Genomic DNA, 18029 nt, shown 5'->3' on the forward strand with positions numbered 1-18029 from the left:
ATCAGAAGTTGTACAGAGTTTCAGGGAGAGAATAAGGGAACAATTGACAGGAATGGGGGAAAAAAATACAGTAGAAGAATAATGGGTAGCTCTGAGGGATGAAAGAGTGAAGGCAGCAGAGGATCAAGTAGGTAAAAAGACGAGGGCTGGTAGAAATCCTTGGGTAACAGAAGAAATATTGAGTTTAATTGATGAAAGGAGAAAATATAAAAACGCAGTAAATGAAGCATGCAAAAAGGAATACAAACGTCTCAAAAATGAGATCGACAGGAAGTGCAAAATGGCTAAGCAGGGATGGCTAGAGGACAAATGTAAGGATGTAGAGGCTTATCTCACTAGGGGTAAGATAGATACTGCCTACAGGAAAATTAAAGAGACCTTCGAGAAAAGAGAGCCACTTGCATGAATGTCAAGAGCTCAGATGAAAACCCAGTTCTAAGCAAAGAAGGGAAAGCAGAAAGGTGGAAGGAGTATATAGAGGGTCTACACAAGGGCGGTGTACTTGAGGACAATATTATGGAAATGGAAGAGGATGTAGATGAAGATGGAATGGGAGATACGATATTGCGTGAAGAGTTTGACAGAGCACTGAAAGACCTGAGTCGAAACAAGGCCCCCGGAGTAGACAACATTCCATTAGAACTATTGACGGCCTTGTGAGAGCCAGTCCTGACAAAACTCTACCATCTAGTGAGCAAGATGTATGAGACAGGCGAAATACCCTCAGACTTCAAGAAGAATATAATAATTCCAATCCCAAAGAAAGCAGGTGTTGACAGATGTAAAAATTACCGAACTATCAGTTTAATACGTCACGGCTGCAAAATACTAACGCGAACTCTTTACAGACGAATAGAAAAACTGATAGAAGCCGACCTCGGCGAAGATCAGTTTGGATTCCGCAGAAATGTTGGAACACGTGAGGCAATACTGACCCTACGACTTATCTTAGAAAATAGATTAAGGAAAGGCAAACCCACATTTCTAGCATTTGTAGACCTAGAGAAAGCTTTTGACAATGTTGACTGGAATACTCTCTTTCAAAATTCTAAAGGTAGCAGGGGTAAAATACAGGGAGCGAAAGGCTATTTACAATTTGTACAGAAACCAGATGGCAGTTATGAGAGTCGAGGGGCATGAAAGGGAAGCAGCGGTTGGGAAGGGAATGAGACAGGGTTGTAGCCTCTCCCCGATGTTATTCAATCTGTATATTGAGCAAGCAGTAAAGGAAACAAAAGAAAATTCGGAGTAGGTACTAAAGTCCATGGAGAAGAAATAAAAACGTTGAGGTTCGCCGATGACATTGTAATTCTGTCAGAGACAGCAAAGGACTTGGAAGAGCAGTTGAACGGAATGGACAGTGTCTTGAAAGGAGGATGTAAGATGAACATCAACAAAAGCAAAACGAGGATAATGGAATGTAGCCGAATTAAGTCGGGTGATGCTGAGGGAATTAGATTAGGAAATGAGACACTTAAAGTAGTAAAGGAGTTTTGCTATTTGGGGAGCAAAATAACTGATGATGGTCGATGTAGAGAGGATATAAAATGTAGACTGCCAATGGCAAGGAAAGCGTTTCTGAAGAGGAGAAATTTGTTAACATCGAGTATAGATTTAAGTGTCAGGAAGTCGTTTCTGAAAGTATTTGTATGGAGTGTAGCCATGTATGGAAGTGAAACATGGACGATAAATAGTTTGGACAAGAAGAGAATAGAAGCTTCCGAAATGTGGTGCTACAGAAGAATGCTGAAGATTAGATGGGTAGATCACATAATCAATGAGGAGGTGGCGAAGAGTTCTCGGGCTTCCAGCCGGGTGGCGGTGTCTTCAAACTGCGACGTTTCGACGAGTGACATACTCATCATCTTCGCTAGAAGGATAGAGTAGCATGGAGAGCTGCATCAAACCAGTCTCAGGACTGAAGACAACAACAACAACATTGCGATTTACTATGATTTTGAATTTTGAGTTTGATTTTACTGGAATCCTATTTTTCTTTCGTATGTTAATAAATTACTAAGTATTAGATTCCTGATTCAATTACTCGTTAATATCCAAATATTATCTGGAAATTTGTCTGCTTGTTCATTTTTTATCGAATTAGGAACTCGTTTTGGGAAAATCTTTGGGAATTTTGGAGCTAATTTTTTATTTTCATTTCTCGTCCGAGAAAGTTGCATTACATGCTACATTATTTAATTGAAATGAAAGGCCGGCCGGGGTGGCCGAGTGGTTCTAGGCGCTACAGTCTGGAACCGTGCGACCTCTATGGTCGTAAATTCGAATCCCGCCTCGGGCATGGATGCGTGTGATATCCTTTGTTTAGTTAGGTTTAAGTAGTTCTAAGTTCTAGGGGACTGATGACCTCTGAAGTTAAGTCTCGTAGTGCTCAGAGCCATTTTTTAAAATGAAAGTGGAATATCAAACAGGATTCTGAAAAGTTGTTCCATTTTAACCCTTTCGTGGTTGATGGGATACAAAAACTACAGTCTGGAAAAAGTGGAACACCAAGACCAAGAGATCTGATCACAATGTAATTTATTCCACTCATTAGGGACATGATACTACACCAATGATTAGCATTACAGACTGGTACACGCACTGTGACTGTGGATATTCAGTAGGGTCATCTCGTGCCACCGACAGAGCTGCTAGACATCGTGGTACGGAATGAAAGGGCACCTGAATGTGCTGTTGGGGAATACTCTGCCACGAAGTTTGTAGGCGCGTCCACAAAGCATCAACTATGGCTGTAGGAGGACCATATCCCAGACATGTTCAGTTGGTAATATGTCAGGCGAACGGGCAGGCCAGGAAAGCAGTGGACCCGTCGCTCCTCGAAGAAGACTTGCACATTCCTTGAGGCGTTATCCTGCTGAAATATGGCATATGGAACGACCTGCAGGTGGGACAGTGCTTCGGACTGTAAAATCTCCCTGATGTGGCGGTAGCCGTTCAGATTGTCCTCAAGACGTAGGAGGCGAGATCGTGTGTTATAGGCAACGTGCCCCAAACCATCGTAGATTGCGTTTCCCCACTATGCCGCTCAACAACACAGTCTGCCCGACTGTGTTCATCACGGCAGCATAAAACGCGTATGCATCCGTCACTGTAGGACATGTTGGAGCGAGATTAGTTGGAAAACATTTTCCCACTCAGCACGCCAGTGTCGACGTTCACGTGCCCATTGCAGTCTGCAGTGTCGGCTGGTTCTAGTCAATGGAAGCTGACGCAGTGCCATGCATATCACCAGTCCAGCCCGCAAAAGACATTGAATATCTGAAGAAGCGTGTGTACTCTCTTCCTCGTCGTATTGAGGCCATTACCAAAGCCAGCAGCCGTGATATGCGGTATTTTCGTGATGTCTGGCGGCGGTAAGGTATGTACAATACTGGCCATTAAAACTGCTACACCAAGAAGAAATGCAGATGATAAACGGGTATTCATTGAACAAATATATTATACTAGAACTGACATGTAATTACATTTTCACACAATTTGGGTGCATAGATCCTGAGAAATCAGTACGCACAACAACCACCTCTGGCCGTAATAACGGCCTTGATACGCCTGGACATTGAGTCAAACAGAGCTTGGATGGCGTGTACAGGTACAACTGCCCAAGCAGCTTCAACACGATACCACAGTTCATCAAGAGTAGCGACTGGCGGTATTGTGACGAGCCAGTTGCTCGGCCACCATTGACCAGACGTTTTCAATTGGTGAGAGATCTGGAGAATGTGCTAGCCAGGGCAGCAGTCAAAAATTTCTGTATCCGGAAAGGCCCGTACAGGACCTGCAACATGCGGTCGTGAATTATCCTGCTGAAATGTAGGGTTTCGCAGGGATCGAATAAAGGGTAGAGCCACGGGTCGTAACACATCCGAAATCTAACGGCCACTGTTCAAAGAGCCGTCAGTGCGAACAAGAAGTGACCGAGACGTGTAACCAATGGCACCGCATACCATCACGCCGGGTGGTACGCCAGTATGGCAATGACGAGTACACGCTTCCAACGTGCATTCACCGCGATGTTGCCAAACACGGATGTGGCCATCATGATTCTGTAAACAGAACCTGGATTCATCCGAAAAAATGATGTTTTGCCATTAGTGCACCCAGGTTCGTCGTTGAGTATACCATCACAGGTGCTCCTGTCTGTGATGCAGCGTCAAAGGTAACCGCAGTCATGGATTCCAAGCTGATAGTCCATGCTGCTGCAAACGACGTCGAACTGTTCGTTTTCTTGGAAACGTCCCCATCTGTTGACTCAGGCATCGAGACGTGGCTGCACGATCCGTTAAAGCCATGCGGATAAGATGCCTGTCATCTCGACTGCTAGTGACACGAGGCCGTTGGGATCCAGCACGGCGTTCCGTATTACCCTCCTGAACCCACCGATTCCATATTCTGCTAACAGTCATTGGATCTCGACCAACGCGAGCAGCAATGTCGCGATACGATAAACCACAATTGCGATGGGCTACAATCTGACCTTTATCAAAGTCGGAAACGTGATGGTACGCATTTCTCCTCCTTACACGAGGCATCACAACAACGTTTCACCAGGCAACGCCGGTTAACTGCTGTTTGCGTATGAGAAATCGGATGGACACTTTCTTTATGTCAGCACGTTGTAGGTGTCGCCACCGGCGCCAACCTTGTGTGAATGCTCTGAAAAGCTAATCATTTGCATATCACAGCATCTTCTTCCTGTCGGTTAAATTTTGCGTCTGTAGCACGTCTTCTTCGTGGTGTAGTAATTTTAATGGTCAGTAGTGTATATATTTCAGACGGTAGTGCGCATGCGTCCATTCCTACCCCTTCGCGTTGGGATCATAACAATCACCATATTTTATAAACAGTTCAAGATATCGAAACGAAGTATTTTGCAAATGAAAGCAAGAGACACATATATTTCATGATAAATGCTCTAAACTGTTTTATTCGTCGAGATATGGAAATAACTCGTCCGCAGCAATGACAGGGCTGGTAGAACAGGACACCAATAGTACTTCGTTCTCTAAGCGTAGGATATGATGGCTTTTCGAGTGGTAGTACATGAATCAGTTCCGTAACGTACTTGTTAAGTCCATCAACTGGCAAGCAAAGCTTTAGTTTATGGATTAGAGTGAAACATTATGACCCCTTACACAGCAAAAACGGTGCTGGTTTTACTGGCAACCCATCTGCGTAAGTCGTTAGCGCATGCTTGTGTGGTTTTATTCGACTCAGAAGTAGCCCGTTCGAAACTTGGTCATGGAATAACTTTATATTTATAGCCTCTTATACAATCACTCAATGTGTTACCTCAGTGCCATTTGTAACGATAATTGTTATACGACTTCGTGAACTTGTGCTTTCAGTAATATGTGGAAGCCCTTTATGTGCCTTCAGTATTTAGAATCGTGCATATCTAAAAAGTCTGTAATTGGAAGCCTAATTGCTATTTAGAATTTGACTTGACAATATGTTGATTTATACTAGATTGTTTAGCGGTTGTTTTAATCCAAGCCAGTAATCGTTCGCATCTTCCCTTCTACGTCTCTCTAAAGTAATAGTTAAACACGTTTGCGACAGCTGACGCAATGCACATTGTGAGCACAAATATGAATGTGTTTCATTTCAGTATGCCAGTTAAGTTCGTCATTGTACGAGTCTATGAGATGCAGGATAACACAGAGAACGTCCGTTGCACATAATCACAAGTCAAGGAAGAAATGTTTTCAGTTTCTGGATATGGTTTCGTCAGAAAATTCACGTTAATGTTAAACATTGTCAAGGAATCAGTTCAGTGCATTCAGATAATGTCGCACACAAGTCAGATTGGAGTCTAAATTATACGGCTTTAAATGATTTTTCTTGTTAGAAGAAATTAATTGCAATATTTTTCAGGAGAGTCATTTAGAAGCATTATCCTAAATACAAAATTTAGTCAGTCACTTTCATTGTGCATTTGCATCGTTTTGTGGCATACGTTTGTCCAAAATGTTCCAGTAGTCAGGGTCTTTCATGATACCATGTGCATTAACTGCCCACATCTTTGACGGAGAAACATCCCTATACAACAGTGTCCTCTTATCCATGCTTCATGAGCGGAATCTTCTAGCGTGGATCACATCTTTCCACCTGTAGGACGACGAAGGTACATAGTCTCATGAGTAGATATCAAATTAAATTTCCTTATGTTTCTCCGTTAGCCTTTGGGCCAATATGTGACAGTCAACGTCCGCAGCTCGTGGTTGTGCGGTAGCGTTCTCGCTTCCCACGCACGGGTTCCGTGGTTCGATTCCCGGCGGGGACAGGGATTTTCTCTGCCTCGTGATGACTGGGTGTTGTGTGCTATTCTTAGGTTAGTTAGGTTTAAGTAGTTCTAAGTTCTAGGGGACTGATGACCATACGTGTTAAGTCCCATAGTGCTCAGAGCCATTTGAACCTTTTTTTTTTCTTTGTACCAGTCAATTTGCAATGTTCTTCAGCAGAGGAAGTTCTCTTCTTCCTACTTGCTTAAACGCGAAAAAGTTTCTTGCAAGGACTGCAGCCTGTCAAGCTATGATCGCAAATTCAACACTTTCTTTGTAGTTTGTTGCTCGTATGACCAGAGATTCTGTAACTTTTATTGTAAAAGGACCCCACCTGTCTAGGTACTTCTAAAGCACAGCCTCTGTTTTACCTTCTTTCAAAGAATGTATGACTGTCTCATTAAATTCTGTGGAATTACCTTTATGTTTTAACTTTTCTGGAAAAGATAACCATTCACTATTATGAAAATGAGACCTTAAACCGTTATTAAAAACACTTTAAAACTACAGTTGATATAGTCTCCACAGGTTACTGGTGAAATGTAATCATAATTTAATTAATTTTCGGCAGTCGAAATGTTTTATTAGTAATAGAGCTCACATTCGTTGGTCATATTCGGTTCTAACAATGTCCCCGGTTCGATTCCCGGCGGGGTCAGAGATTTTCACCTGCCTCGAGATGACTGGCTGTTTGTGTTGTTCCCATCATTTATGAATGGTTGGGAATTTGTACGGACGCTGATAACCGCGCAGTTGAGCGCCCCACAAACCAAACATCATCATCATCGTCTAACAACGATCACTGTTAAGTAATTATTATGACCATGTAATTATTATCAGCATGTACTGTTAACGACTGGGAAAGCACTGAATAATCCTAGTTCAAGTTTCAAGACACTTTCGGAATTTACTATCGGTTATAGTCGCAATGATTTCTAGCCCTTACACCCACACACTCTTGAAATCCGAATTGTACCTCTCATACAGTGGCGAGGCGTGTGGTATGCCCAACTGTAATCGCTTTTAAAAATTGTTAAAAGTGACTATTTTTATTGTAATTATTATTATTGTCATTGTTTTTATAATTATGTTATTGTTTACGATTATCCGTTACTTGTCGCGTCACGCCCTAGTATTACACTGAGTAACGTCGTATGCTGTCTATTAAAGTACAGGGCCCAACCTCGCAAAGATTAGGCCTAGTGAGTGATACTGGACACTCGAAAAATACCTGTTATTCCACCTAGGTGAATAAGTATGACATTAAAAGTTTCGATACGCACAGTTTTATTTATATCTGAAGTTAATTCTGCAATCCTTCTTGTCGAAAACTTAAATCACGCAATCGTTGAATGACACTTGCTTTCTCACGGATTTGAGCAATCGTTTTTATTGGGTAACAAAGCAAGGTGAGAAAATCATGTTTGCATCTGTTTATTTCGAAGGTAAGTCTTGATCCAAGGCCGAAAATGGTGTTTCCGCCGAAGCATTGGTTGGAGGAATGATTACATTTAATTTCATCATATTTGGTGCTTCAGGTACCGCTTCACTGAGGCAACAGGATGTGAGATATTGACTTTGCCTAGGTACAAAACATATGGCCAACACTACAGTTTTTGTGTCTCTTTACAGCCACATAACCATTTGTAGGAGAAGTACCATGATTTTTGAAAATGTGTGACGTAATTTTTAGTTAGTGTATTTAAATGCTGAAGATTCGGTGTGGGCCGTCCATGTACGATCAAGTCGCTTCTCCTCTCAAACTAAGTCATCCAAATGGATGTTTCTACGGACTTTGAAGCACATATTTATTTGACTGAATTTTCTCATTTTTGACATATTTACTACGTCCATATTGCTTCAGCAACCCACCTTCACAGTTACGCAGAAAATAATTTAAAATCATTAGAAAATACACCTGTTCACTAAAACTACAATGAATAAATAATAATATGTACTAAAACAGTATGAAACACTGAAATATATATCCTTTCATCTCTGTAGCGTGCTAAACCACGTGCCTTTTAGAAGAGCTAGAGAGTCGTAGGCGCTATACGATTATCAGCCGGCTTACAGCTGCACAGCCCGCCTCCTCTTTCTCTAACGAAAACGAGACAAGGGGAGGACCTTGCAGTGGGATGCGTTAATCGCTGTTGCTGGGAAGTTACGGGAATGTAGCGTGTAGCTGACCCGCCCCTGTTGCCTTTCAAACTGGCGCCTGTCACACCGACAGCCATTTATGTCTTAAATTCCCCCGGATTAATAGTGCATTTTACGAATATGAAATATGGATGCAACTGAAATTGTAGAAAAAATATATTCCAGGAATGTTTAAATGTGAGGAAATGCGTCTTATTTGTAACTGTAACTGGAAATTTCTGTAACTGTAATTGACAATTACAGCAGTTACTAGGACACAACTATCAGTGAGAATTCTGTCCGCTTACTTAGCTGAGTGGTAACGTGCTCGCCTCCTGTGCGGCGCGCCCGGGTTCGATTCCCGGCCGGGTTGGAGGCGTTTCTCCGCTCGTGGACTGGGTGTTGTGGTGTCCTCATCATCATTTCATCCTCATCATCGGCGCGAGAGATGGCCAATGTGACGTCGACTGAAATAAAACCTGCACTCGGCTGCCGAACTTCCCCGCTTGGGGCTTCCCGGCCACCAATGCCACACGCTCATTTCCATTTTCCAGTGACAATTCTTCCAGTTATTTGTAATAACCAACGTAAAATGCAATTCTGCGTAAATCACTCGCTGTATCGTTTCGTCTCTCCTCTGTTAACTAACTGCATTATAGTCACTTTAATACCTTTAACACGACCACATGCCCAGCGCCCATTCTCCGGTTCCATCCCGTTGTATCAAACAATACCTGTCGCCCGCACTAGCCGTGCTGTAGTTCAAATTGAGCCAACGCAGGAGGAAGGTTACGCCCTACACCGCTGTCACAAAAGTGAGAGCTATGCTTATTTACTGCACGTACGTACAAATATCCACCCATACTGACTCCGCTGTGCCGTGGAACAAGCACTGAATCCCTTATGCGCTTAACCCTAGCAATAACAACGCATTTTCCGTGACGCACATTTCTGATGGTGGATATGCCCAACCTCAAAAAATTGAAAAAAAATTACAAAATTGTTTTATTGTTGTGAAATTTTATCAACAACATACATTTTCAAGAGATACTGGTGTGTAAGCAAGGTTCAGAACTTGGAAATATCTTCTGCGTACTCTTAACAATATCAACACACTTTCAGTAACGCGTACCACCGATACTGGGAGGGGTTATGTACTTTATGCTCACTGCAAATTTTTTTAATGGAAAATTCGTTCATTGTTGTTGACTTTTACTAACAACACACTTTTTAAACTGCTATTGATGTGTAAGTAATGTCCTGGACCTGAAAATATTGAATATGACATTCATCGGGGTGGGTGACATCCACCACTAAGACTTAAATTTTTTAGTTAAGTTTAACCGAAAAATTTAAAATACTTACGGTAACTGTAGAATTCATTAAAGACAATAAATATTTCCTTTTCAGAATTTTAAAACATAAAGTAACTGCCTAGACGACACAATGTTTTCAAAAGATGACCGTAAAGTATCCCCTCTCACGTAATATTACGAAGGTTCAGTCTTCGACTTGAGCAGTTTGTTTACATGCTGCCAACTTTATAGTACAAAAGTACTGTGTTGAAATCCTTTTGAGAGCCACTGCATCTCAAACTTTGGTAAAGGATTACGAGGGACTCGTTTTATTGACCAGTGTATTTGATAACCTTGTGTTATTTTTATTATGAGTCATTCCCTTCTGGACTCAACATATATGTTTTCTGTTCCTTTTATTTAGTCCCTGGTGCAGCTTTACTGCCTTAACCTTCTTGGTGACATTCATGCCCAGCCACATGATTTTCGTTGACGCAGTACTGAAAACTGTGCCATTGGACTTTTGAATCCAGGGTGAGGAAATGACAGCTAATGGAATGAGTTGTAAAGTCACGTGCGCTGGCGCCACTTCACGTTCGCGTTAGAAATCTGCTCAATATGTTGGCATGTCCAGTGTCGTAATGGTACTATTTTTTGCACTCCACGACAGTAAATGACAGCACGCGACGTAGATTTTCGCTGTTCTTGGGTGAATCTTCTGCATACGGAATCTGTGGCTAGATGTGATTTTTTTCCCCAGCAGTCTGTGAACAACGGAATGACTACCAATGAACCGTCTACTTGCAAGTGATTTTGACTATGGGAATGGATACGTTGCTTTAAAAAATCAAAGAAGTCTTCGATATTTTAATTAAGAGAGTAGCTATGTATAAGTGACTGTAATGTACTACATATACATAAACATAGACATAAATAACAGCATTTTTTTAGTGAACGCTTCAGAATATAGATACCAAATCTAAAATGTTTGAAGTACCCCACAGACAGTACGTGTGACTAGAAAAAATTCTCTACTTGAATAATTCCTTTTGTATTCTGTAAACTGTTATTTTAAGTCATAAATTGTTCAGTGCGAACGTCTGTGGGCAACAGAAGGTTCAAATAGTTCAAATTGCTCTGAGCACTATGGGACTTAACATCTATGGTCATCAGTCCCCTAGAACTTAGAACTACTTAAACCTAACTAACCTAAGGACAGCACACAACACCCAGTCATCACGAGGCAGAGAAAATCCCTGACCCCGCCGGGAATCGAACCCGGGAAGCAACAGAAGAACTACCAGTTAACCATCTATTCGAAATTTCTAAATCTATTCTAAATTTGCTTAGCTGTGAACAGTACTTCTAAGTGGACGTTTCCCTACCAAAATCGACAGAAAAGAAGCCGCAGTTGCTCTGAGACATAACGCAGTTATCTGAGATTTGGATGAGGGGGTCCAGCTGGTTTCGGAACTGTGGAAGTGGATTTCTGGTTGTAGAATTCGTACTACAATAGAGTGGAACATACCGGATACGTGGTCAGAGCTTCTGTTTCAGATCAAATTTTGTGTTATTTCTGATGTGCCGTCCTAGGCGAAAGTAAGCTTTTCTAAACGAAAATGACAAAATTCTGTAAGTTTATCGATAGATAAATGGTTTCTTTGGTGGATGAAAAACGAATTCGCTATCTAATTTATTCTTGGGCTATTAATTCAATGTTTATGTCGCTAAGTATCTGTTGCCTGTAGTCATTCTATAATGATAAACAAATTCCTCACCATATGAATTCTTGCTCGAACTTCAAGTTATTTTATGTAAAAACAGCACTTGACTTCCAAGACGTAAGAAATAAAACAAACTAAACTGTTTCCTTGCAATTACAGCCCTGAATTGATTCTAATTGTGCCAGGCCAATATCTAAATACTCTGTTCCAAGTTAAAGTGAGTTCACAAACACCGATGCGCCTCTTCTATTGCATGCGATCTCTTTTTATGTTTTCAGTTCACGGGAATCCCCCTGTACGTGAACGCGCGTCTCATGCTGAACGTCATGCTGGAGCCTGTGGAGCTAGTTTCGTGAGTATTAACCAACCAGCCTCCAGTTAGTGCATTTTCAGTGTGAAACCGAGCTCCACAATGAAAGCTCGGTTTCTTAGGGATACTTGGGCTGATTTATGTGTGGTCTTTGGTGGCTTGTTACAGAGTAATTGCTTGTAGCTAGATTTGTTACTGCCGCGCGAAGTGCCCGCGCAGTTTGGGGCATCATGTCACGGACTGCGCGGCCCCTCCCGCCGGAGGTTCGAGTTGTCCCTCGGGCATGGGTGTGAGTGTTGTTCTGGCCACGACAGAATATTTGTGGGACCAGCTCTGACGTCATATCCGTCTCAGTGTCAGTTGTGAGCTGTCTTGCCTCAGGACAGGATGCCACTGCTTTATGACACCCTCCCCAACCGAATCAGTGCAGGGTGCAATGTAAAACTCGTAAGTAGGCTCGCACTGCCAAGTTCTTTGTAAAATACACTACTGGCCAATAAAATTGCTATACCACGAAAATGATGTGCTACAGACGCGAAATTTAACCGATAGGAAGCAGATGCTGTGATATGCAAATGATTAGCTTCTCAGAGCATTCACACAAGTTTGGCGCCGGTGGCGACACCTACAACGTGCTGACATAAGGAAAGTTACAATGAAATGAACACCCTTAACAGCTTACAAGCGTTGACATACGTCAACGGGGACAGATGAAAATGTGTACCCCGACCGGGACTCGAGCCCGGGATCTCCTGCTTACATGGCAGACGCTCTATCCATTTGAGCCACCGAGGACACAGACAACTTGTCCCGCACAACATTCGTAGTGCCCCCGCCCACGCGTTGCCGATTCCCGTAAGAGTTCGGGCACTGTTTGTGCATTCGCACAGAAGAAGAAGATGGCCAAGTGGCCGGTGAGCCTTAACTATATATATATATATATACTAAGATGGTATCTGTTCTTTCGGACATCTTAGTATATATATAAGGAAAGTTTGCAACCGATTTCTCATACACAAACAGCAGTTGGCCGGCGTTGCCTGGTGAAACGTTGTTGTGTTGCCTCGTGTAAGGAGGAGAAATACGTACCATCATGTTTCCGACTTTGATAAAGGTCGGATTGTAGCCCATCGCGATTGCAGTTTATCGTATCGCGACATTGCTGCTCCCGTTGGTCGAGATACAATGACTGTTAGCAGAATATGGAATCGGTGGGTTCAGGAGGGTAATGCGGAACGCCGTGGTGGATCCCAACGGCCGCGTATAACTAGTAGTCGAGATGACAGGCATCTTATCATCATAGCTGTGACGTATCGTGCAGGCACGTCTCGATTCCAGAGTCAACAGATGGAGACGTTTCCACGACAACAACCATCTGCACGAACAGTTCGACGACGTTTGCAGCAGCATGGGCTATCAGATCGGAGACCTTGGCTGCGGTTACCCTTGGCGCTGCATCACAGACAGGAGCGCCTGCGGTGGTGAACTCCACGACGAACCTGGGTGCACGAATGGCAAAACATCATTTTTTCGGATGATTCCAAGTTTAGTTTATAGCGTCATGATGGTTGCATCCGTGTTTGGCGACATCGTGGTGAACGCACATTGGAAGCGTGTATTCGTCATCGCCATACTGTCGTATCACCCGGCGTGATGGTATGGGGATGCCATTGGTTACACGTCTCCGTCACCTCTTGTTCGCACTGACGGCACTTTGAACAGTGGACGTTACGTTTCAGATGTGTTACGACCCGTGGCTCTACCCTTCATTCGATCCCTCCAAAACCCTACATTTCAGCAGGATAATGCACGACCACATGTTGCAGGTCCTGTACGGGCCTTTCTGGATACAGAAAATGTTCGACTGCTGCCCTGGCCAGCACATTCTCCAGATCTCTCTCCAATTGAAGACGTCTGGTCAATGGTGGCCGAGCAACTGGCTCGTCACAATACCCCAGTCACTACTCTTGATGAACTGTGATATCGTGTTGAAGCTGCATGGGCAGCTGTATCTGTACACGCCATCAAAGCTCTGTTTGACTCAATGCCCAGGCGTATCAAGGCCGTTATTACGGCCAGAGGTGGTTGTTCTGGGTACTGATTTCTGAGGATCTATGCACCCAAATTGTGTGAAAATGTAATCACATGTCAGTTCTAGTACAATATATTTGTCCAATGAATACCCGTTTATCATCTGCATTTCTTCTTGGTGTAGCAATTTTAATGGCTAGTAGTGTATATCTTTTAGTCATTGAAATCACATCACAAATCCTCTCAACTCGTGAAGTTTCATTGCCTTTCCTCCTCCCCCTTTACTTTTCGTCAGGCAGTTAATATTCACCAACAGGAAAGTAACTTTGGTTCTGAGTCGGACGACACAATCCTGACAGGAGGGAAAGTTGTACTGATACAAAACAGAAGACCGGACCGCCAAAGATAGTATCTCAGTTTTTCGATGAGTTGTTACTCATGAAGCACTCACCAGCTTTTTTTAATACTATCCAATATTTCAATTGCCTACATGCCTCTCATCTTCAGGTGAGTGACAAAAGTTACGGGATATCGTTTTACACATATACGGATGGCAGTAATATCCCTTACACAAGGTGTAAAAAGGCAGTGCATTGGTGCAGCTGTCATTTTTTCTCACATGATTCTTGTGACGAGATTTCCGACGTGATTATGGGAGTGCGATGGGAATTAACAGACTTTGGACATGAAATGGTAGTTGGAGCTAGACGCATGCAGCATTCCGCAATTGTTAGGAAATTCAGTATTCCGAGATCCACAGCATCAGGAGTGTGCTGAGAATATCAAGATTTCAGGCTTTACCTCTCACCACGGACAACGCAGTTGCCGACTGCCTTCATTTAACGACTGGAGGCGGCGGCGTTTGTGTAGAATTGTCAGTGCTAACAGGCAGGCAACATTCCGTGAAATAACAGCAGAAATCAATGTGGGACGTACGAAGATCGTATTCGTTATGACAGTGCTACGAAATTTGGTGTTAATAGCCTATAGTAGCAGACAACCGAAGCGAGTGCCTTTGCTATCAGCGCCTGCAGCGCTTCTGCTTGGCTCATGACCAGTCGGTTGGACTGTAAACGACTGGAAAACCGAGGCCAGGTCAGACGAGTCCCGATTGCAATCGCTAAGAGCTGATGGCAGGGTTCGAGTGTGGCGCAGAGCCCACGAAGCGATAGACCCAAATTATCAAGAAGGTACCGTGCAATCTGGTGGTGGCTCCATAATGGTGTGGGCAGTGTTTGCATGGAACGGACCTGGCCGTCTGATCCAACTAAACCGATCATTGAGTGGAAATCGTTATGTTTGGCTACTTGGAGACCACGTGGAGCCATTCATGGACTTCATATGCCCAAACAACGATGGAATTTTTATGGGTGGCAATGCGCCATGTCACCGGTCCACACTAGTTCGTGATTGGTTTCAAGAACTTTCTGGACAATTCGACTAATCATTTGGACACATAGATCGCATCACATTTATAGCATCGAAACATTATGGGATACAATCGAGAGGTGTACCGCTCCCCTTAGTCCCGGGTTCGAAATCCGCCACCGCTTGTTGTTGTTGTTGTTGTTGTCTTCAGTCCTGAGACTGGTTTGATGCAGCTCTCCATGGTACTCTATCCTGTGCAAGCTTCTTCATCTCCCAGTACTTACTGCAACCTACATCCTTCTGAATCTGCTTAGAGTATTCATCCCTTGCTCTCCCTCTACGATTTTTACCCTCCACGCCGCCCTCCAATGCTAAATTTGTGATCCCTTGATGCCTCAGAATATTTCCTACCAACCGGTCCCTTCTTCTTGTCAAGTCGTGCCACAAACTCCTCTTCTCCCCAATTCTATTCAATACCTCCTCATTAGTTAATTAAGCCACCGCTTAAATTTTGAGTAATAATCAACATGTCGGCCGAAGATTTCTGGCCTAAGAAATCGGTCTCATTCTCCCAATGGCCTTGTCAAAGAAGGTGGAGGAGCGGACACAGGTACAGGGCACTCTCTTGTTCTTGGGGTAAGAAACAGCCCCTAAAGGCGGAAGAATCAGTAATTGTCAACGACATGAGGATGCAGAAGGCAATGGAAACCACTGCATAACAGACACATAATGTCTATCTTCAGAACATGCGGCCTGTAATTGAAAAAGTGTCATGATGACCTCTCTATTGGCAAAAGAGTCCGGAATAGTCCCCCTTTCGGATATCCAGGAGGAGCAAGCTGAAGATGATGAGATAGGGTAATACAGTACGTACAGGAAGACGAAAATCTAATAGTTCCGGGGGTATAGAATACATTTATAGGGGAAGGAGTAGAAGAAAAGGTTGCATGAGAATATGGGCTTTGGGCAAGGAATGAGAAAAGAGAAATACCAGCTGAGTAATATCGAATACTCTGTTCAAGAATCACAAGAGGAGGAGGTACACTTAGTAAAGACCGGGTGAAACGGGAAGATTTCAGTTAGATTACGTCATGGTCAGGCAGAGATTGCGATATCAGATATTGGATTGTATGGCGCACCCAGAACAGGATATAGACTCAGATAACAATGCAGTGATGATGAAGAGGAGGCTGGAGTTTAAGAGATTGGTCAGGAAGGATCAATACGCAATGAAGTAGGATACGGAAGTACTAAGGAATGACGAGATACCCTTGAAGTTCTCTAAGACTATAGGTAGAGCAATAAGTAATAGCCCTAAAAAAGGGCGATAACAGAAGTTGGGAAGGAAAACACAGGTACAAAGAATGTAACTGCGAAGAAACCATGGATAACAGAAGAAATATTTAAATTGATTGATGAAAGGAGGAAGTACGAAGATTTTCCGGGAGACTCAGGAATACAGAAATACAAGTCGCTGAGGAATGGAATAAAGAGGAAGTGCAGGAAAGCTAGGACGAAATGGATGCATGACAAATGTGAAGAAATCTAAAGAGAAATGATTGTCGGTAGGACTGACTCAGCATACAGAAAAGTCAAAACAACCTTCGGTGACATTAAAAGCAATGTAATGCGCTATGTTGATATTGCTTCCCACATACCAGTTCTCAGATCGTGCAGTAGTGTTTCAAGGACTGCTCTAGGATTCTCGGTTGACCATAATCGTGTGTATTGTGTGTTAACATGATCAGAGAGGTGGAACCAGTCCTCGTCTATATAGAAGGTGACGTCAAGTAGAACAGTGGCATTACTCCTAAGAAAGAGATGTAAACCATTTGCAGTACGGGATTCACTTTTCATGACCCGCATCTTCCAGTTCTTGCACTACTGTCGCTTCATATGGCAACAATTTCAGCGTTTGCCTAATACATCATGCGTGGTTGCAATCCCGATATCCTGTTCTTGTGGCAACTTGCGCAATGATTTTTCTGTACTCTGCTGCAAAGAGTCAGAAATCTCCAGCAACTCCTACTCGTTTGGTTTAGATGGTCTTCCAGTTCGTTCGACATCTAACACTGAACCTACCCATCGAAATTTCTTAATTAGTCGACGAATCGCATTGCGCTGAGTTACGGCTTTCCCGGGAATTTTTCAGCAAATTCCTCCTGCAGTTAATCCATCTATCTATCACTTTATCGAGACACATGTTCAACAAAATAATACGTTCCTCATTTGAAAGCACCATAATTTAAAAAATTTGACATCTGAACGGTGCACATCGTATTCAATAGCTTTCATCAGTTGATCCAAACAGTTCATGTTACTCAACCAATTAAAGGACCACACATTCGGGTTACTAATCGCGGCTTTCCGAAGCGTGCCATTTGCCAAGGAATCTCAGCCCTTATTACGAAGCTTCACTACGAAAATGGACTGCTATGTTTAGCAGCAACTGCAATAGATCTCCATATTCCCACGAATACATGCAAATAACAAATTTCAAAAAAATGGGCACTGTAATGTAGTAACTTGTTTTGAAATGCTTTCCTTGCGGATCGTATGTTACTTAATACAATATATTATTTTATCCACTGACGTTAAGTGGGTTCCTTTCATCATTCCAGTGTCCTAATACAAGGTGTTTTTTCGTTTTGTAGTTCTCAATTCATTTTTGATTCTTTAGTCCTATCGTTTAACTGCAAGTACAGTACTTGAAGTACTTGCAGTCTTAACGTGTCTAGAAAGTTTTCGATATCAGTACTGCCGATTACCATAGCTTTCTTTACGAAGTGTTTGAATGAGTATAACTATATAATAGATTTGTCCTGAACATTTAAATTAAAACATACACTTAACATTATGA

The 18029-nt window shown here is 42.8% G+C and overlaps 1 protein-coding gene across 1 annotated transcript in view; it reads left to right on the forward strand.

Moving 5' to 3' along the window:
* LOC126413120 (protein croquemort-like) overlaps positions 1 to 18029 on the forward strand; it is a 78889-nt gene that overhangs the window by 56089 nt on the left and 4771 nt on the right. Inside the window, exons 7-8 of the mRNA XM_050083012.1 lie at positions 11739 to 11812; positions 11854 to 11939. Of these exons, the coding sequence (XP_049938969.1) occupies positions 11739 to 11812; positions 11854 to 11939 (160 nt within the window). The remainder of the gene's footprint in view (positions 1 to 11738; positions 11813 to 11853; positions 11940 to 18029) is intronic.

This window comes from Schistocerca serialis, chromosome 7, assembly GCF_023864345.2.
Source record: "Schistocerca serialis cubense isolate TAMUIC-IGC-003099 chromosome 7, iqSchSeri2.2, whole genome shotgun sequence".
Taxonomy (NCBI): Eukaryota; Metazoa; Arthropoda; class Insecta; order Orthoptera; family Acrididae; genus Schistocerca; species Schistocerca serialis.